At 42.6% G+C, this 20287-nt stretch overlaps 1 protein-coding gene across 1 annotated transcript in view; it reads left to right on the top strand.

Annotated features, from left to right (window-relative positions):
* The window catches only part of ddhd1b (DDHD domain containing 1b), a gene marked incomplete at its 3' end in the record, with an annotated part of 54155 nt that extends 34722 nt beyond the window's left edge, over nucleotides 1–19433 (top strand). Inside the window, exons 8-13 of the mRNA XM_083898943.1 lie at nucleotides 1584–1659; nucleotides 2578–2727; nucleotides 3764–3828; nucleotides 9568–9746; nucleotides 13750–14007; nucleotides 19249–19433. Of these exons, the coding sequence (XP_083755069.1) occupies nucleotides 1584–1659; nucleotides 2578–2727; nucleotides 3764–3828; nucleotides 9568–9746; nucleotides 13750–14007; nucleotides 19249–19433 (913 nt within the window). The remainder of the gene's footprint in view (nucleotides 1–1583; nucleotides 1660–2577; nucleotides 2728–3763; nucleotides 3829–9567; nucleotides 9747–13749; nucleotides 14008–19248) is intronic.
* Nucleotides 19434–20287: the final 854 nt, after the last annotated feature.

Raw genomic sequence — 20287 nt, 5'->3', positions numbered from 1 at the left:
GCTGCTACAGTCTGCAGCTTTTTTTCTCTCCCTCTTGTGCCGTTCTTCCTCATCGTCACTGCGGGCCACATTTACATTAAACTTCGATATCAAGTAGGGGGCCCCAAAATATCGTCCCGTGGGCCGCGTGTCTGAGACTACTGGTTTAGAACCTTCAGGGCTTCTTAAACAAGGTAATGACGCAGATACACACTAAAAACAGCATTAATTGGAACTTCCGGTCTAGGTCCGCTTTAACAAAGAGTTAAATCTGTTGTAGTACAAAATTTACCTCATGGTGCAAAGTTGTCTTTTTTTTATATTTACTCAACTCACATCCAACATGAACATATATTTAATGCAGATGCTCTGTTCAGATTGAAAAGTTGGTGAACAAATATCCTGTCAGTGCATCTCTTGCCCTGGTTCCACAGTTGTCCACAGGACAGTTGACAGAAGTTGTGGAGTGCACAGCTGATGGAGATCAAGGTTGGCTCACCTTGACTTCAGCACACCAAAAGTCATGTCTCCTCCCACCCTGATTAAGCTGAGACATTAAAACACTGCTGCTCAGGAGTCAGATGATCCCTCAATGCTCTTCACACAGTAAAAAGGAGGAACAAGGACATGAATTTATTCTCAATTTAAATGTTTTGGGTTAGGGTTAGGGTTTGTTATTACATGATAGTAATTATACCTTTTACCCTACACAATTGTAATAGAATGTTATCAGTTGTTCATGAGCTTGAAATAGATATGCAGACAAAATATATAAACTGTTAGTTACCGACCTACTGTATCTTCCCTTCATTTCGAAAAAATCTTAGATGAGGCAGTTGTCAATCAATTATGTGAATATTTGTGCATTAATAGCCTGTTTGAAGATTTTCAGTCAGGTTTAAGATTACATCATAGCACAGAAACAGCACTAGTTAAAGTTGGTAACGACCTTCTCTTGGCCTCAGATAATGGTTTAGTCTTTACTTGTCCTGTTTGATCTTAATGCTGCATTTTTACCCCATTGATCATGATATTCTATCGCAGAGACTGGAGCAGACTCTTGGGATCACAGGTACTGCCCTCTGCTGGTTATCTGATAGATTTTTCAAGGTTCAATTTAGTGACACAAAATTTGCTGAACAAATGAAATGACCTCAGGCAAATTAAAGTCAAACTGAAGTCTGATGGAGGAGAGTGGGGAGCAGGCAGGGCAGAGTGAGTTGATCTCTCCAGGATCCAGGACAGACAGAGGCAGGGGAATGGAAATTGAGTAAATTGCTTGTTTTTGCGCATTTGCACTAAATCATTGTTTTCTTCATGTCTATTTAAACCACAAAGAATTACAAAAACAGACCGAGCTCCTCTGTTTGGTATAAATTATTCTTGCTATTAATTTGTGGTACGGTTCAGTTCGGTACAGTTACCGTTTGGTATGGTAAAGTCCTGCTGCCAAAGAATGGAACGGGGAGGGTGCAGTCAGCTACAGAAATCTGTAACCCAATATTTTTTCTATCAAAATCTATCTTCATGATGATTGGGTAACACATAATAATAGCATGTGATGGGGTAATTTCATCTCTAATGTATATCTGTCATTCCATCAGGTTGAGGGACTTGGAGGATCAGTTCCAGGGTCTACAGACCTCCTCATGTGTTGCAGTCCCGGCCTTAAAGTTCAAGGTAGCATTGACAAGTCATATAGTAAACTGTATACATTATTATTATTGTTTATTTATTTATTTATTTTTTGTTATTTTTGGCATTCCAAGTTGTTTTCTTTGTCCTAGACATAATACAGCTAAAAAATCTATGACTCAAACTTGAAATCTTTAGATTCAAACTGCAGCGATATGCAGTGCTCTCAAGTTTGGAACTTAGTGTGGAGTAAGTTGGGGGAGGGGGGTAAATTCCACTAAACCAAAAAAAAGTTGTTTTTTTGCCATTCAGAACAAAAGTGACAGATCAAAGAGACATTTGGCCCCAAATTGGCCCCTTAAACAGCATTGGTCATTGTCTGTGTGCGAGTGTGCATTTTTGCTTATGAATGGTGCTGTGTGAGGTAAGTGCGTGTGGCAGACTTTGATGCCTTGATACTTTTGGTCAGTCCCACTATGGCGAAATCTCTCTCTGCATCTGCTCTGAGTGTGGAAAAACTAACACCAGTTTGGCAATCTAGCACTTCCAAATCTGTTAATTCCAGTCACATTTGAAAAAATTATCCAAGGAAGCGGAATTACACTCCGAAATATTTTTGCAGCAAGTTGCTCATGTCAATGGGTATGTGCAGAACTTACCCTATATTGATAGATGTGGTCATACCCTGGACAGTTCTTGTTCTTGAATGGATAGAGATTAATAATGGATTGAGATTAATAATCAAACTATCCTGAATCAAAATTTACTTACTTTGATTTGCTGTACTGAAAGATTAGTGATCCTTTATGGGATGGGATGAAAGGCATGAGGTGGCCAAGCACAGCTGTGTGTTCTCTGTATTTTTGGATCAGTTCATAACAGGCTCTGTTAATTAATTAATTAATTCATTCATTAATTAATGAATGAATGAATGAATTAATCAATCAGTTTTGTGTGTTGCAGGTAGAGAACTTCTTCTGCATGGGCTCTCCTTTGGCAGTTTTCTTGGCATTGCGAGGAATCCGGCCTGGAAATAATGGCACACAGGACCACATCCTCCCCACAGCAATCTGCAAACATCTCTTCAACATATTCCATCCCACAGATCCTGTGGTGAGTTATTATGTCCAGAACTGTGTGTGACACTATTCTGCTTAGATCACTATCATAACCTGTAGATGTGGATTAATCACCATTAATCACGATTAATTACCATTCGTAAATATGCCAGAAAAATAATAATCTTCTCTTTATATTGTTGTAGGAAAGGAGAGATAAATAAAGTATGTGAAAATATAAATGTAAAGAACAATAAAATACTGTAAATTACTTGTAAAAACCTATACAAACTTAGTAAAAAATAAACATTACATTGTAAAGAACCCACATTATAAGAAAATATAAATAAATAGAAAAAATAAAATACTGTAAATAACTTTGAAAAAACTTTAAAGAAAATACACGGTGCACTGTAAATAACTCACATTATAAACTAAATATAAAGTATAGAAGTTAAATAGTTTTCTTGGGGGAACTAAACCCACAGCAGGAGAAGCACTGCTTCTACTAGTTAGCGTTAGCGTCAGCTAGCATTCTGACGCTAACGTTAGCTGCTGTCTGTGTCCCCGTTAGTTAGACAGTGACTGTTAATGTTATGATTATATCATTATCTGCGCCAGCAGCGCCACTTACAACTGTGTGTCTTTCTTTCTTTTTTCTTCCTCTTCTAACTTCCTGATTGATAACTCCTCTTCATTTTCCTTAAGCTTCATTTACAACTTGCAGAGCGATAACTTCACACAGGTTAACGTGAGGTGACGTGGGGCCCCTTTGGGGAGGTTTCCTACTGAGATGTCATTGAAAATCAACCATTGTTGTTTAAGGGGGACGGGGATGCGGCTGGTCACTGATGCATTAAGGTCTGAGTGTCGGGAGCCCCCCTATTGGCTCGGGGCCCCATGCAGTTGCCTGTCTTGCCTGTTCATAAACTGCACGTCTACTCATAGCGCGATGAAAGTGAGAAAGTGCGTTAATGCGTTAAAAAAATGCGTTAATTCCACAAATTAATTTTGACAGCCCTAATATATATATATGATTATATACATATATATATATATAATTTGACATAACATCTCTTTGTTTGTTTTAGGCATACAGATTGGAGCCTCTTATCTTGAAACACTACAGCAACATTACACCTGTTCAAATCCATTGGTAAGTTGTCATATGATATAATTTTTTTATGTAATAAAGCAGGGCTGCAACTACTAGTCATTTTGTATCTGATCCATCTATCCATTTTGTCTCTCAAATATTCAATTAGTTGTTTGGTCTGTAAAAGATCAGGAAATGGTGAAAAATGTCAATCATTGTTTTCCCAAAACCTCAAAATGATGATGTCCTCAAAGTCTTGTTTTTCCCCACATTCTCTTTGTCCTATTGTGTTTGTCCTTTGTTACAAGCTGCAAAGAAATGAAAAAAAACATTGTTTATTAAAATAGTTGACAATGAGCCGGGGCCCAAATGATGCAGAGAGGGTTTGAGTCGAGAGCCTGAGCCTGAGGACAAAACTGTTGGTTTAAGCATCAAAGGTCAGAATGTCACTGCAAGAATTCTGGTGCATCTGATAAAAATAATGATTTTGCGATCCAAATCCCAACCAACTGAGTCCTAACAAGACACCTGTAGATTTGACAACATGATGGAAGGCAAAGACATTAGATAGCTTGGTAGCTGATGAGTAAAGGAGTGTTTGCCAATTTCAGTTCCAGTCTGCAGACAAAACTTGATCAGCTGAATCAGTTAGTCTGGGAATTGAAAAATGTCCAGAGATTCCCATACATTGATCAATGCGTGCCCACAGAATCAACACTGACCATCATAGTTTTTTTCAAGCAAGATTTTAAAACACAACACAATTGTTCCATTCACTTATTTCCCTGCATCCCTTGCTCTCTCTCTCTCTCTCCCTCACACACACACACACACACACACACACACACACACACACACACACACACACACACACACACACACACACACACACACACACACACACACACACAGACACACACAGACACACACACACACGTCTCAATCTTAGAGACAGACAGTCAGTAAGAATATTCCATGTGCTCTTTCCCCAACACTGACTGACACAGAAAGTTATTATATCATTTTCACTGGAACTATTGGGAAAGACACACTCACAGTATGTCCCACACATGTCCCTGACTCACAATTCAATATTAGGTTGTGACTTCAATACAGTATTAGAGACACACAAGTGTTGGGTTGTGATCTGTCCTTCATTAGCACGGCCTACATTGAAAAGCAGAAGCCTAACTCTATGTGAGAGGCGGGAGTTCAAACAAAGGGAGTCCTTTTTCCAACACAAAGGACTGCTTTGGACGCTCCTGCTCCCAGCGTCCCCTACACTTCAAGCTGACAATTAGAATACTCCTGTCTCACCACCCCTGCCGGACATCATTCCACCCATCCTGCGTCCACAAGTCCCGGCAGGGCCTCATTGTGCAAGTCTAGGGAACATTCACAGTGCCTTCAGCCTCCCAATTCTGGGTCACGAGCATTCTATCCACTAGCGGCATGTACTCCTCAGTGTTTGACTGCACCCCTGCATGCCCTGACACAGTTATGTTGCATGCTGAGCTTGCCAGGCAAGCCAGCCCAGAACTAGAAGGTAGAGGTAAGTATGCCAAGCAGCAGAAAGTTGAAGTTGCTATGGCAGAAGTAAAGGCCTGGATCCAGCAGTGTGTGACTGAGGCAGCTAGACAGTTGAGGAGAACTCAACATCTGCCTGGGAAGCCTGGACACACTGTGGACTAGGCCAAACTCCGCTTCCCTCAGCCACAAAGCTGTACTTGGGGAAGAGAGGCAGAGGCTAGGTCCTTATCTCCCCCTGCAACAACTAGCACTTCTTCCCTCTTTTAACCTTCCTTGGTGAGCTTATCCTCCAGGGTAATGTGCGCCATGCCTCCATAGTGGTAGGGGGTGTATAGAGATGTTAGCACTTTTGGATTCAGGCAGCCTGACGTGTTCAAGCATGTTTGTTTAGTCTCAGCATCATGAGCTACACACACAAGTCCTCAACCACACAGCATGTGTAGAGTGACTTTTTGACCACTCTGCTGCTGTGTGTGTCTGTTTAGCTGTGTCCAGCGAGCTGACAGATCATATGTAGAAATAGAGGCTAGATAAATTTTAAGTTCACATACCAACTTGGTTTTGCCAAGCCTTTGTCGCTTCTCTCATTGCCTGGCTCAAGGTGTAATTAGCTTTTTAAAACTCTGTCCCCCCCTCTGAACGCCTCCTCCTTTTTCTGTCTTAACCCTCTGAGTTTGGCTGTGAACCAGCTTGTCGTTGCTGTAACTTACCATAGTTTGTAAGTCTGTCACGATATACATATCGAAACTGAAATCACAACACTCATTACAAGCCACTCCCTAAAAGAGCATTCCTAAAATGAGTCGTTTTTGCCTGTAGCTTTAAATATGCTAATGAGGAGGTGAGTGGAAGGCCAAGCTGGAGGGTGGGGGTGTGGCCTTGACTGGCTTGCAGCCACGGTACCATGGGTGCTAATGTTTACAGTAGGGCTCGGCAATATGGCCTAAAAATAAAATCCCCGATTTATTTTATACCAGATTGGATTTCTGATTTTAATAGATTTTTTTTCTACTACTAAATACAAAATAGTTATTGTATTTATTATTATTAGAATTATGCAAATTAATGACGTTTTACACACACACACACACACACACGCAAATGTACACACACACACACACACACACACACACACACACACACACACACACACACACACACACACACACACACACACACACACACACACACACACACACACACACAGGTAGGTAATGTGTATGTTTTAGGCATGTTCAAACTTAAATAAAAATACCTATTCAAGTAGTTATGTCTCCTTGTACATAATGCGCAAATATAGATACCTGAATGGTTCGAACCTATGTTTTTCTTTCGAGGGAATATTCAAAGGTCATTTTGGAGCAATTTTGAAAACCTGAGCACTCTCACAGTTGTAGATCATTTTCACATGGGTGAGGCAGTGAGCCAAATTACCTGGGCAAGCACAGCAGATAAAGGGGAGGTAAACTTTCCCCATCTGAGCTTTCATTTTCTCAGAGGTGGAGGATGATACCCAGCGCGTGCTTTACTAATTTCTAGCCACTGGGGGATCATAGGCAGTCTAGGGGAACTCATCTTAATGTTCAAAAACCTCTGAAAGTGAAATTTTCATGCCATGGGACCTTTAATATTTTCAACAAACAAAAGCTCAAATAAGTTGAAGATAAGTTTTCTCATCAAGCCTTCTCCATCTGCGTGTCATGTGACTATATTTCCAATCATATGACAAGTGAGTAAAAGTTTGGCTACCACTAGTTCACAACGCGAGGAGCAGGGTCGGGTTTTACAGACATATGTGCTTAGACATGGGAAAACCAGGAACAAGTCTCCCGAGGTGTGTTGAGTTCACTTATTACTGTAATGTTCTAGTCCCGCAACCGGGAGGCACTGTGAGTTAGTGAGGAAAGAATAGGAATAGAAGTGCTGTCGTGAGTCGTTGATCCTGGGTGAAAAACAGTGTCTAGTTGTATATGGATACCTTGCAGTAAAAAAAAATTGTTACCAGTGCAATTACTTCTGTTATTGAACTCATCCACACTACAAATTGGCGATGAGCCAAACCTGCATGTGTTTTGAGGAAGATGGCTGTAAAATGAATTCCTAACTATGCCACAGTGGTAGAACCACTCTGTGCCTGTCTGCATCAAGATGCTACATTTGAATGGACTTTTGAAGCTCAGAACTGATTTCTCACTGTGAAATAGCTACTACTAGACTTGCCAATCATAATCTCAACTGATCCATCATGGTCTGGGTGCTGTATTCACTCAGCTGCATCCAGATCACATAGGACGTACAGTGGCGTTTGCATCAAGGACGCTGACGCCCACGGAGAGGAAATACTCAACTGTGAAAGAGGCTCTTGCTACTAAAAGAAACTAAGCTTTGCTGTCAACGTGCCCTGTCTCAGTGACTGCTGGTGAGTTTGAGGATGCTACCTCCTCCTACGCTGAGCTTGCTTCTTGCGCAGTTCCACCAGCACTGGCCAGCTTCAGTGAAAGCTGCGGAGCAAATTCTGCAGACTTACTTCAAGATAAGGCATGAACTGTGTGTGAATGACAAATTGGTATTTCGAGGGACATGCTTAGTGGTGCCTGCCTCTTTGCATCACACACTCAACGCTCTCGCCCATGAAGGTCATCATTGTAAGAACAAGACAGCGCTTGCGAGAGTTGTACTATGTTCCCTGGAATGGATGCACTGTAACGTTCTCAAATCTGCATGCTCAGTGTGTCAAAGCTCAGACAAGACTGCAAAGGTTTTTGAGGCACCGCTGCAACCTGTGCCTCTACCTGAGGGCCAGTACTGTGGGAAGTAGGGGAACTGGGGATGCTGCAGGCTGCTGGTGACCCCAAAAATATATTTACCCCAAAACAAATAAATGAAATAAAGTGGAAAAGAATAAAGTAGGGAAAAAAGAAATGCTACAAGTTAACTGGATACTAATAAGTATAAATTGTCGTGGTCTGGCTTATTGTTCTGTGTAATGCTAGTCACATGATCACACGTAAGGTCAAGTGTCACTACCTAAAATCGCCTTGTAAATAAAAACACACCAAGGACTAAGTCGTTAGAGAATAGAAGAGAAGGCCAGTTTACTCTTGAGTACAGCATACAGTGATGAGTTAAGGCTCGGCTGTTTGTAATGAACCTCAAGGCTCCATAATCACCATAATCAAAACCGACAAGAAGGCTAGCTTCGACTAGTCGTCGTCTAGCCTCAAGAGAAAAACATAATTTATTCCTAAAGTAAAAACCTAACTTTGTATGTGAATTTTAAAAGAGGATGTGGTCATCATTCAAAGATGTGGTCATCAATCCAATATGTGTACGAGGCCATGGAGACTCATTCTAATTTCCTTGGATTGTACAATGCTTCTTACAGCAGCGGAGAGACACTGTTTAAGTGCATCAAGGATGCATTTCTCAGGCTGAACATCCCAATTGAACGGATCCAGGGATACTGTTTTGACAGAGCTAGTAACCCAAAAATGGGTTACTAAAATGGGTCTTCAGGCACGGCTGTAAAAACTATATCCTGAGTCTCTGTTGGTACACTGTGCCAATCACTCACTTGCCTTAGTTCTTCAAGAGGCTGCCCAGGAAGTGAGTCTGATCGCTGACTCCATGAACTTTGTTCAGGGCAGAGCTGTGGTAATCCGTGAGTCATCCAAACGCAAGGAGCTCTACGAGTCGATGTTTGGCTGTGATACAGTAGTTACCATAAAGGCTGTATGTCCAACAAGATGATGCATACGAACAATAGCCATCAATCGTGTATGCAGTGCCTACAGACAGATCATTGAACTTTTGGAGCAGCTAAAGTATGACAAAAGTGTGAGAGGAGAGACCAGAACCAAGTTCGAAGGCCTGTATAAGAAGGCGCTGAAAGGTTAAAACCACTTTGGCCTCCTGTGCTGTGAAGCACTTTTCGAGCCTTGTGAGTCGGTGGCCCGGAGTTTACAGCACACCAAAGCCAGCGCACTGGTTTCCCTTCAGTGCACCGAATTGCTGAGGAATTGAATGGAAGCGCTTGGAGATGATAGAGTGGTGGAGAACATACTTAAAAACTAAAAGGAATTAAAAGTTCCTTTCGGTTTTTAATTGAGAACTGATCTAATGTTAGCACATGGTCAATATGGTTCGATGTGGTACAATGACATTTCAATGCATATGCTGTGAAGTTTTGGGTGTGAATGAAATCAAAACACAATAAAGACCACAGTACAGAAATCAGTGACCTGACATGTATGTGTTTATTATGTTCAGGTACAACACCACCAGTCCGACACCATACGATCAGATCCGACCCACGCTGCTCAACCCCACCAAGGAAACTATATCTCTGTCAGACTCAGAGAGCATCCCTAGCCCCTGCACATCCCCACCTCAGGCCCGGCGTCACTATGGAGAGTCTATTACCAGTCTGGGAAAGGCCAGCATCATGGGTAAGCCAGACATATTTATTTTCCACTTCACAGCACAAGGTACTCTGAGAGACGATTTGAGGGTCTCGAAGTTTTATGTTTAAGTGGGGGGAACAAGAAAAAAGCTTAAAATGTGTGTTTTTGAGGATGTTCTCAAATCATTTGAATGGAGAAAAAATGTGCCAGACATTGAATATTTCGGAAATGTATCCATTTCTACTGCTTTATGATGCTGTGGCAATCTCAGCTGACATAGGGTGATAGACAGGGTCACACCCTGGACAGTTCACCAGTCCACATGAAGACAAACAACCATTCACTCTCACATTCACACCTATGGTCAATTTAGAGTGACCAATTTACCTAATCCTCAAATCTGCATGTTTTTGGACTGTGGAAGGAAGCCGGAGAACCCAGAGAAAACCAGCGCACAGTAGAAGAAAAGGCCCTTGTTCCAACCGGGGCTTGAACCTGGTCTACTTGCTGCAAAGGCAAGAGCACTAACCACTACACCAATCCTTGTGGCCCTAAATGAGTATCTTTTTTTTAATATATATATATTTTTTGGGGCATTTGCCTTTAATGGACAGCATAGTGGAGCGAGACAGGAAACAAGAGGCAGAGAGGTGGGGAATGACCGCTTGGTGTCGGATATGACTTCATGATTGATTGATTCAATGACGGGTTTGATGAGGGAGATGTGGAAAGTGAGGTGGATGTTGAGGGATTTTGGCAGTTTAAGGCAGAGGGAGGGTGGGGTTGATAATGCGGTCCGCAGTGAAGGGACTGATGAAGCGAGGAGCCAACTTGCGGGATTCCACCTGGAGAGGGAGGTCCTTGGACAAAAGCCAGACCTTTTGCTCAGGTTGGTAGTCGGGTACAAGGATGCGGTGTCGGTTGGCTTGTCTTTGTGATTGGAGAGAGGCGCGCTGCATGGAGGCTCGCACCTGACGCCAGACTACCTGACAACGGTGCATGTTGGCCTGAACTGGGGGCCTCAGTGGACGTGGTTCATCAGCAGTTCCCCAGTTTCTGCAGGAGAGGGCAGTTATGGGAGAGGGATGAAGTGCACCGCCTTGGAAAAACGGCCGACCACAGTGAGGACTGTGGTGTTATCGTGACAGGTTGGAAGACCAGAGACGTAGTCCACCTTGATGTGGGACCAAGGATGACGGAGAATGGAGAGCGGGTTGAGGAGGCCAGCCGGAGGACGATTTGATGCCTTGCCTTGGCGCAGATGGAGCAGGCGGAGACGAAGGTCGTGGTGTCTTGCAACATGGAGGGCCACCAAAAAGCTGCTTGAGGAATTGCGTACGGGCGATTCCTGGATGGAAAGCAAGCTTGGATGAATGATTCCACTGCAATACCTCAGAGTGAACAGAGTTGGGGACGAACAGGCAATGCGGAGGACCACCTCCTGGATCGGGTTTGGTTTGTTCAGCCCTCCGGACCCTTTCCTCCACAGGCCAAGAAGCTGCTCTGATGATGCAGGCAGGTGGGACGACGGGACCAGGTTCCAGACACGGTGGATCAGGAGAGAATTGACGGGACAGGGCGTCGGGTTTCACGTTCCTGGAGCCAGGGCGGCAGGTGAGGGATAAGTTGAACCTTCCCAGAACGAGAGCCCAACGAGCCTGCCGGGAGTTGAGCCACTTTGTGTTCTGAAGATAGGAAAGGTTCTTGTGATCAGTCCATAATACAAACGGGTGAGTGGCCCCCTCCAGCCAGTGTCTCCATTCCTAGAGAGCCAGAACAACAGCCAGCAGCTCTCGGTTCCCCATGTCATAATTCCTCTCGGCAGGGGAGAGGCGATGACTGAAGATGGAGTTTCTGGTCACTGGAGTTATGCTGGGAGAGGACCGCTCCTGCCCTGGTATAGGAGGCGTCTACCTACACAGTGAACTGTGATTATAGATTTGGATGGGAATGGATTGGAGCGGTTGTGAACAGTTATTTTAGGTGAAAGCAGAAAGCAGTTTCAGCCTTGTCGGACCACAGGAACGTCTTGAGGGGAGAAGTGAGTCTAGTCAGGGGCTCGACCACTGCTGTAATTCCGGATGAAGCGTCAATAGAAATTAGCGAAGCCCAGGAACCCTTGAAGCTGTTTTCGACTGGAAGGAGTGGGCCAGTCCCTGACCGCACTGATCTTGGCAGGGAAAGCTTGCTCTGCTCCATGATGAAGCCCAGAAATAGTACAGATTGGGCGTGGAATGAACACTTCTCGGCTATGTTAAAAAGTCTGTTTTCCAGAAGGCGTTGCAGCACAAGGCGAACATGCTGGACATGTTCCTCTTTCGTCTCCGAGAAGATGAGGATGAGATTTGTCACGTGTAGCCAGATCGTCCTTTAATTCCTCGTTTAGTTTTCAAAAAAATATAGCTTGTAATGCAGGATCATTCCAGCCGCTCTCGGCTGCTCGAATACGGAACTCAATGGAGTAATCCGCTACTGATGAGTTGGGTTGTTTCAGATTGATTCATCTAGTGGAGGCATCATCACTTTGAGCAGAATGATCGAAAACTCTCCGTAGGTCACTGGTGAAGGAATTAAAGGTGAACGGCGAAAGAGAAGGTTTATTTAATACCCAGTAGCCAATTGCATAGCGCTACCGGAAAGCAGGTTGACTATGAATGTGATTTTTCGGTGGGATAAGTGGTAGGTTGATGACAGCTGCTTCTAGGCGAGAGTCAAAGTTTGATGGCTCGTTCTTGTCTTGGAACAAAGTCACTCAGAGCAGGAGTATGTGAGAATGGAGAGAGTCCCAGGAGTTGAGGGAGACGCTGGCGAAGACTCATGCCTCTGGTGAGTGGACGATGAGTAGACGACGGCGGAGTCGAGCAGAGGAAGTCCCAGGATAGGCGGGAAGTCGCTGGAGAAGATATGTGTCACTTGTGGAACAGGAGGTGAGTAGACGATGGTGGAGTCGAGCAATGGAAGCCCCAGGAGTCTCTCCGTGTTTCTCATAGGGCAGGAGACGTAGCGACTTGAGGACAAGTATGGTAAGTTTCCAGGTAGTAGGTTTTAAGCATAGAGTCTTTAGACTTGCAACTTTACCAATGTGTAGAGAACAACGATCTGACGCTGGTGACCAGGCAGCTCCGGCTTAAGAGTGCTCTTGATTGCTAATCAGGAGCAGGTGGGGTGGAGCCGCGCAGGTGGAGATCATCACCAGCGTCTTCACAGAAAGTAGGTCAACCACGCCTCCTGCAGAGAGAGAGGGAGAGAGAAACACGGAACAGCAGGGGAATACAATAATAATACTAATACTAATAATAGTGTGGTGAAAGTGGGATCGTGTCAAAAAAAAACACACAAACACGGGTGATGGATGTTAAAGCCAGCTGAACTGACAATCATTTGCAGGCTACCTGACATGCACTGAAGGAAACAAGAGTGACTGCCACATAAGCAGGTCAGTGAGCATCGTCCAAACAGATCTATAGAAACAATTTTCATGTGTCTCTTGGACTGACAACATGATACATTTCCTTTACACATCATACCTTAAGTGAAGGGTGAGAGTGCTGTACAGAGAACATAAAGCTGATTAATGATGCTTTATATTGTACATTAGAGATGTTGAGCTGCCACTATTCCTAGCCAATATGTATCATCTGTTCTACTCCCATGCACTGTGTGAAAGAGAGAATGAAAGTGTCTGAATATGATTTTTACACAAAGACAAACAAGCATTCACAGCCTTTGGTAGTTCAGACTTACTCAATAACAGGGAAACCTGGGAAACACAAGGAGAACAGCTAAAGTATGCACAACAAACAAAGACAAAGCCTTGTAATAAAAGGAATTAGATATAAATACAACACCATAGGGAACACACTCTACTTCTGTGACACTGGGTGTGGTCGAGCGTGAACTAGCCAAGGTCAGTGAATCACTGCTGCTGTTCACTTTTGTCCCCAAGCTCTTCATCTCCTCAAACCTTTAAAAAGATCCATCTCGTTTAATGAATGACCTCATTTTATTAGTGGTGATCTGAGATAGTATAAATGTGACTGTCCCTCAGGTGCTGCGAGTCTTGGGAAGGGTATCGGAGGAATCCTGTTTTCCCGCTTTTCCCGTTCCAGTAGCCAGATGGGTGGAGTTGAAGAGGAGCCATCTAGTTGCGAGGATGGAGCCTCTCAAATGGAAAACATGGCGTTGAAAGAGGAACAAGCAACAGTGGCAGAGAGCACTGAGAAAGACAAACATGTAGTGCAAGAAATGAGGAAGATGGAGCCTGCTTTGTCCCAGTCCACTTCAGCTGTCATGGACAGCACCTCATGTAAGTGCTGTGAACTCACCTGTCCATTTTTATAATATGTGAGATTAATGAGTTTATCACTTCATGAATATTCTTCCAAGTAATAGCTAATTTTTACTGACAGAGCGACTTCAACAGTCTATATGAATGAGTGTGACCAATTTGCTTGCATATGTGACCAAAGATCTTTCCATTTCCAGAGTTTCCCATACATTGATCAATGCATGGCACCAGAATCAGCACCGTCCGTCTGTTTTCTCCCAACATGATTTAAAAACGTGTCCTTCTGTTCATTCATCTATCTGCCCCAGAGGTCTAAAGCCATGTTTATGCTCGCGGGTGACACTGTGGCGCGGGGCTCCGCAGACGGCGCACGACCTACAAGCATGTATGGAGGCGTTTATGCTCAGTGTGTTGTTCGTTGCAGTATTCGCCTCAATGGTAGGGGGTGTACAACCATTCATTGAATAAACAGGAAGTCAACGTGTGCTGCCGGATAAATGTTTGCTGCCTAGCAAGGATTTCGCTTACGTTGGTCTGAAAATGACTGTCCCTCTCTCTGTGTTTCATGTATGGGGACAGCCATCCCAGCTCCACCAGAATCACCGGGAGGGTTTTTCCCCCTGGGTCACCACTCTTTCCATGGGCTTGCCTTCAGAAAGCGATCCCTCTTTTTTTCATGTCGTACGACAAAAATCATTGTCTTTTTGTAACGTTGTAACAATCTCCTTTCATTGAAAATGAAGAGTTAGTGCAAGCCTTAGCTGACAAAGTTACAAAACTCTAAAAACACAGGATATGACGTCTTTCTTGTTGTGCACCCGGCACACTATGGTGACCATAAATCTAGCTTAACAGCTGATTAGTCTGCCCCTTCTCACCGCACTACATTGCACATGTTCGCAGTATAGGCCTATAGCATGAAGGACCTCACCCTGAGGTCCGGTTCAAGTATACATAGAAGATCCACATCAGGTGTTGAGGAACCAGGGCAACCCGGTGAGAAGTGGACTCTTGGGACATGCAATAGCTGCAATAGAGCAGACAATAGGAATCTAATGGAATGCTACTATTAGAGCAAACCCAGTGAGAAGGGATATATGCAGAGGAACACAAACTCCTCCCACTTGCCAAGGCTAAGTAACATTAGAACACAAACGTGCTCAGCCAGTTGCGACAGTTGCTGCAGAGAATGTTGAATCTTCATCCAGGCGGCCAATGGCAGGGATAATAATTTCCGAAATACCCCACAATCAGTATTGAAACAGTCCACCATAATGTACTTTGTACCTTCCTTTTCCTCTAGAGGACCCTGACACATAGAAACCAATGACTACAGAGAGTTTTCCACATTTCACCCTCTTAGCCTCTGGAGAATTGATTTCCCCAGATTCAATGCCATATGTCCACTTACTTGACGCAGATACATCATGTGTTTCTTTGGAGCTCCTGTTATCGTGGGTGACTCCTGGTAGATGATGACTGACATCTTGCTGATCTTGTGTAAATTATCAGATTCAGTGCTCCCATCATGGTCCCTTTTGCAGCCAGTTTGAATCGCTTTGTCAGACACGAGGAGTCTTTCTTTTTTTTTTCGTGTGCGACGAATGAGAGGTGAATTTCTGGGTAAATGGAGATGCACAGTATTCTAAATTCCCCGCCCCTCCTCTCCAAGTACAGCTTTTTTTTTCTACTTGTGACATGTCATAAACTTCAAGGCGAGTGTCACGAGCTAGATGGCTCCTCTCGCTCAGCTTCTCTACACCATTGGTTGCTCCAGCAACCATTAGTCTTGCATATGTTCCAAGACTTTTCTACAAACTACAACTACAAAGGTAACTACAATCAAAACTGCACCCAACTCTCCAGTTGAGTTTTTGGGATTTAAGGCCGCAGCTGTCGCTGGTAAAACTTAAATTTGATAAACTCTTTGCGATCCATATCCTCCAAAATGTCCAACACCATGTTAACTCTACCATATTCAAAAGCACTTTGGCATAATGTGATCTAACATACAGGTCTATAAATATTGGCACATTGACACAATTCTCTTCTTTTGGCTCTATACACCACTGCAATGGATTTCAAATGAAACACTTTCAGCTTTAATTTGAGGGTATTTACATCCAAATCAGGTGAACAGTGTAGGAATTACAATACTTTCTATATGTGCCTCTCACTTTTTAGGGGACCAAAAGTAATGGGACAGTTGACTGTAAAGCTATTTCATTGACAGGTGTGGGCTATTCCCTCATTATGTGATCTTTAATTAAGCAGGTAAAAGTTCTGGAGTTGATTCCAGGAGTGACATTTGCATTTGGAATCTGTTGCTGTTAACTCTCAATATGAGATCCAAGGAGCTGTCACTGTCAGTGAAGCAAGCCATCATTAGGCTGAAACATCAAAACAAACCCATCAGAGAAATAGCAAAAACATTAAGTGTGTCCAAATCAACTGTTTGGAACATTCTTAAAAAGAAAGAATGCTCAGCAACACCAAAAGACCTGGAAGACCACGGAAAACCACTGTGGTGGACGACAGAAGAATTATTTCCCTGGTGAAGAAAAAGCACTTCACAACAGTTGGCCAGATCAAAAACACACCAGGAGGTAGGTGTATGTGTTTCAAAGTCAACAATCAAAAGAAGACTTCACCAGAGTGAATACAGAGGGTTCACCACAAGATGGAAACCATTGGTGAGCCTCAAAAACAGGAAGACAAGGTTAGAATTTTCCAAACACCTAAAAAAAGCTGTTACAATTCTGGAAGAACATCCTCTGGACAGATGAGACCAAGATCAACTTGTACCACAGTGATGGGAAGAGAAGAGTGTGGAGAAGGAAAGGAACTGCTCATGATACACAACATACCACCTCATCAGTGAAGCATGGTGGTGGTAGTGACATGGCGTGTGCATGCATGGCTGCCAATGGAACTGGTTCCCTTGTATTTAATGATGATGTAACTGCTGACAAAAGCAGCTGAATTCTGAAGTGTTTCCAGCAATATTATCTGCTCATATTCAGCCAAATGCTTCAGAACTGATTGGACGGTGCTTCACAGTGCAGATGGACAATGACCCAAAGCATACTGCAAAAGCAACCAAAGAGTTTTTTAATGCAAATTAGTGGAATATTATACAATGGCCAAGTCAATCACCTTGATCTGAATACGATTGAGCATGCATTTTACTTGCTGAAGCCCAAACTGAAGGGAAAATGCCCCAAGAACAAGCAGGAACTGACGTCTGTTGCAGTAGAGACCTCACAGAGCATCACCAGGGATGAAACCTAGTGTCTGGTGATGTCTTTGCCTTCCAGACTTCAGGCTGTAATTGACTGTAAAGGATTTGCAAGTATTAAACAATAAAAGTTTGATTCATGATTGTTTAGTTTGTCCCATTACTTTTGGTCCCCTAAAAAGTGGGAGGAACATATAGAAAGTGTTGTAATTCCTACACCGTTCACTTGATTTAGATGTAAATGCCCTCAAATTAAAGCTGAAAGTGCAGTTAAACCACATGTTCGTTTCATTTCAAATCCATTGTAGTGGTGTATAGAGCCGAAAAGAAGAGAATTGTATCGATGTCCCAATATTTATGTACGTGACTGTACCTAAATATAGTTGTGGGGAGGATGTGTCTGTGTTAAACATAAACAGACCACCACACTGATCGCGGAAGGGCAGCATTGCGTGAAGGTCAGAGGTCAGCTTTGATTTAACCTCAAACTTCAACGTTTTTAAACATAAACAGACCACCCCGCCCACTGATAGCGGAAGAGGAGGACTAATGAAGGTCAAAGTTCAATGTCATCCATCAAATTCTGATATTTAGTAATGTAGTATGTCTCTCTATGGTGGGAATTCTCACCCCAAATCTGTCCACAGAACCTCTCACAGTTCAAAAATCAACGCAATAATGGAAAAGGGGAAAGGTGTTAAAGGGCTTTTGTCTGCCTTAAGAGAGTCAAGTCATCATGCTGGAATAATGGTGGGATGTTGGATCTCTTGCATAGTACAGAAACACGCACCTGGTTGAACTTCCAAAAGGCTTGCATTCACCACCAATTTCGTCTGCCCGAGGCCAACACCATTTGTTTTTTAGTCAACGTACATAACCACATTGCTAAGACCCAACCTGCTGTACTTCTGATTGGCTATTAAATAATTTTTGGTTGAGATCAAGAGTGGCATTTCTCTTAAATCATTGGTTGCTGAACTCAGTTGACTCGAACATGATGAACCACATCTGGAAGTTCTAAAATGTATTAACTGCTGTCCCTGAAAATAAGAGATGTCGCTGAACTGTGGAGATAGTTACTGCAGTTAGAAAGCCACATTACGTCAGTAGTCGCTCATTAAAATGTATGCTGGTACAGTTATCTTCTCAGTTTAGAATTAGGCTTTACAGCTATGGAACTTCTCAGAAAGAAAACATTGCTTATTTGGCATACTTTACTCTCAAATATGTAATATTTAATTGTGCTTTACATTTTAATTTTAATTTTTGTTCACTGCAGCAGCTGTCTTATATATGCTGTATATGCTATGTAAGACAGTGTTAACATAATATAGGATTGGTGGTTGTCATTTGAGGCCATTTGTCGATTTTAATGTAAATATTAAAATATATTTATAATATATATATTTATGTATATGCAAATATCTTCCTGCAGTGCTTGAATGTCTTACTCAACGTGTTTGATAAACTTTAGTAAGCAGTGCATCAGCCTGAAACTGTCAGTGTGTCCGCCCTTTCAAATTAAAGCCATGCATGGTTCAGCTACGTATATAGGTTTAGATTTTAGTTTGACAAGAAGCAGGTTCCGATCGAGTTTACGTTGTTGTTTTTATTTTTTTTGTTTCCCGCAGTGACTAAATGACCACAACAAAACAGTCTGGATTTTCTCTGTTAATCTAACCAGCAAAGCATTTAATGTGTCTCTTTTTTTTTGTGTGTACACACACTCTGTTTGTGCTTCCAATAAAGACAAGCATTTACCTACTCCTTATTCTAAATTGTGGCACTGTAGGAGAAATTTTGAAAATTTGAGTGCATCTGTATTAAAATTTTGGGCACATGAGTACAACAAATGCAAAAAGTTCGTCTGGAGCATTAAAGTAAAATTGCATCTTGTAAATGCTGAGCATTAAAACCCTTTTCACACAAAATCCAAACACACAATATGATGATGGTGAGCAGTGCAGATGATATGACCACTACGTCCCATTGGGTAACATTTGTAATTGTCTCTGTTGCAGTGGAATTGGAGAGACGTATTGACTTTGAGCTGCGTGAGGGTCTGGTGGAAAGCCGCTACTGGTCTGCAGTGACCTCACACACAGCCTACTGGTGCTCTTATGATGTGGCCTTTTTCCTCCTCACCTTTATGTATAGACCACAAGAAGCTCTGGAGCCTGCAGAGGACAACCCCAACACCTCGTAAACTGACACACAGAAACATCACAGGAGGGGTCAGTTCACTTTCAACTCACACCTGCTGGAATCTAAATGTAAGATAAAATAAAGGGGACATTTAAGATATGTAATGAATACTGATTTTGCAAATGCAGAATATTAAAGGAGCAATCCTTTTAAATGATGTTTACATTAAGTGTAGATAAATGTGTTCTTTTTTTAATGTTACAACTAAAGTGATTTTGAATTATGAGAATAATTTGATCTGATCTTGTTCATCGAACCCCACAACACTCCTGTCACGCACAACATAATTTAACAGCAGTTTTACATAAAACAACAACATTAAAGAGATAGTTTGTGTGTTTGAAGGGTGGATTTATGTACATACTGACACACAGCAGCGAGCCTTTCGAAGCTGACATAGAGCCGGTCGCAAAATTTCATTTTCACAACTTATGTGTGACACTCGTGAATGGTGAAGTAGGGCATCAGTTCATGAAAAAAAAAACAGTGATGGCAAAAAAGCTGAAATATGGAGATTTGATATGAACGTTTTCTGCCCAGCAGCAATCTCCAAAAACAACACTGCTTGGATGTGTTGTTTTTGTGACCCAGTGACTGCACTGTGCGTGCAGTCACTGGGTTCTAAATATGCATTGGCCATGGTGACAGCGAGTTACCCAGGTGCCGTCCCTTATGTGATAACGGATAAACCGCTCCTTCTCTCCACACTTTGCATGGAGTCTCAAAACAATAATGCTAATAACGATGTATGTGTACATCTAGATGTGGGGTCTGATCATTTCCAGGGGCCAGTGGTCACTTCAGACAATTTATATTATATATATATATATATATATATATATATATATGTTTTTT

Source organism: Microchirus variegatus (assembly GCF_963457635.1).
Source record: "Microchirus variegatus genome assembly, chromosome: 12".
Taxonomy (NCBI): domain Eukaryota; kingdom Metazoa; phylum Chordata; class Actinopteri; order Pleuronectiformes; family Soleidae; genus Microchirus; species Microchirus variegatus.
This window is presented reverse-complemented; position numbering and strand designations above follow the sequence as displayed.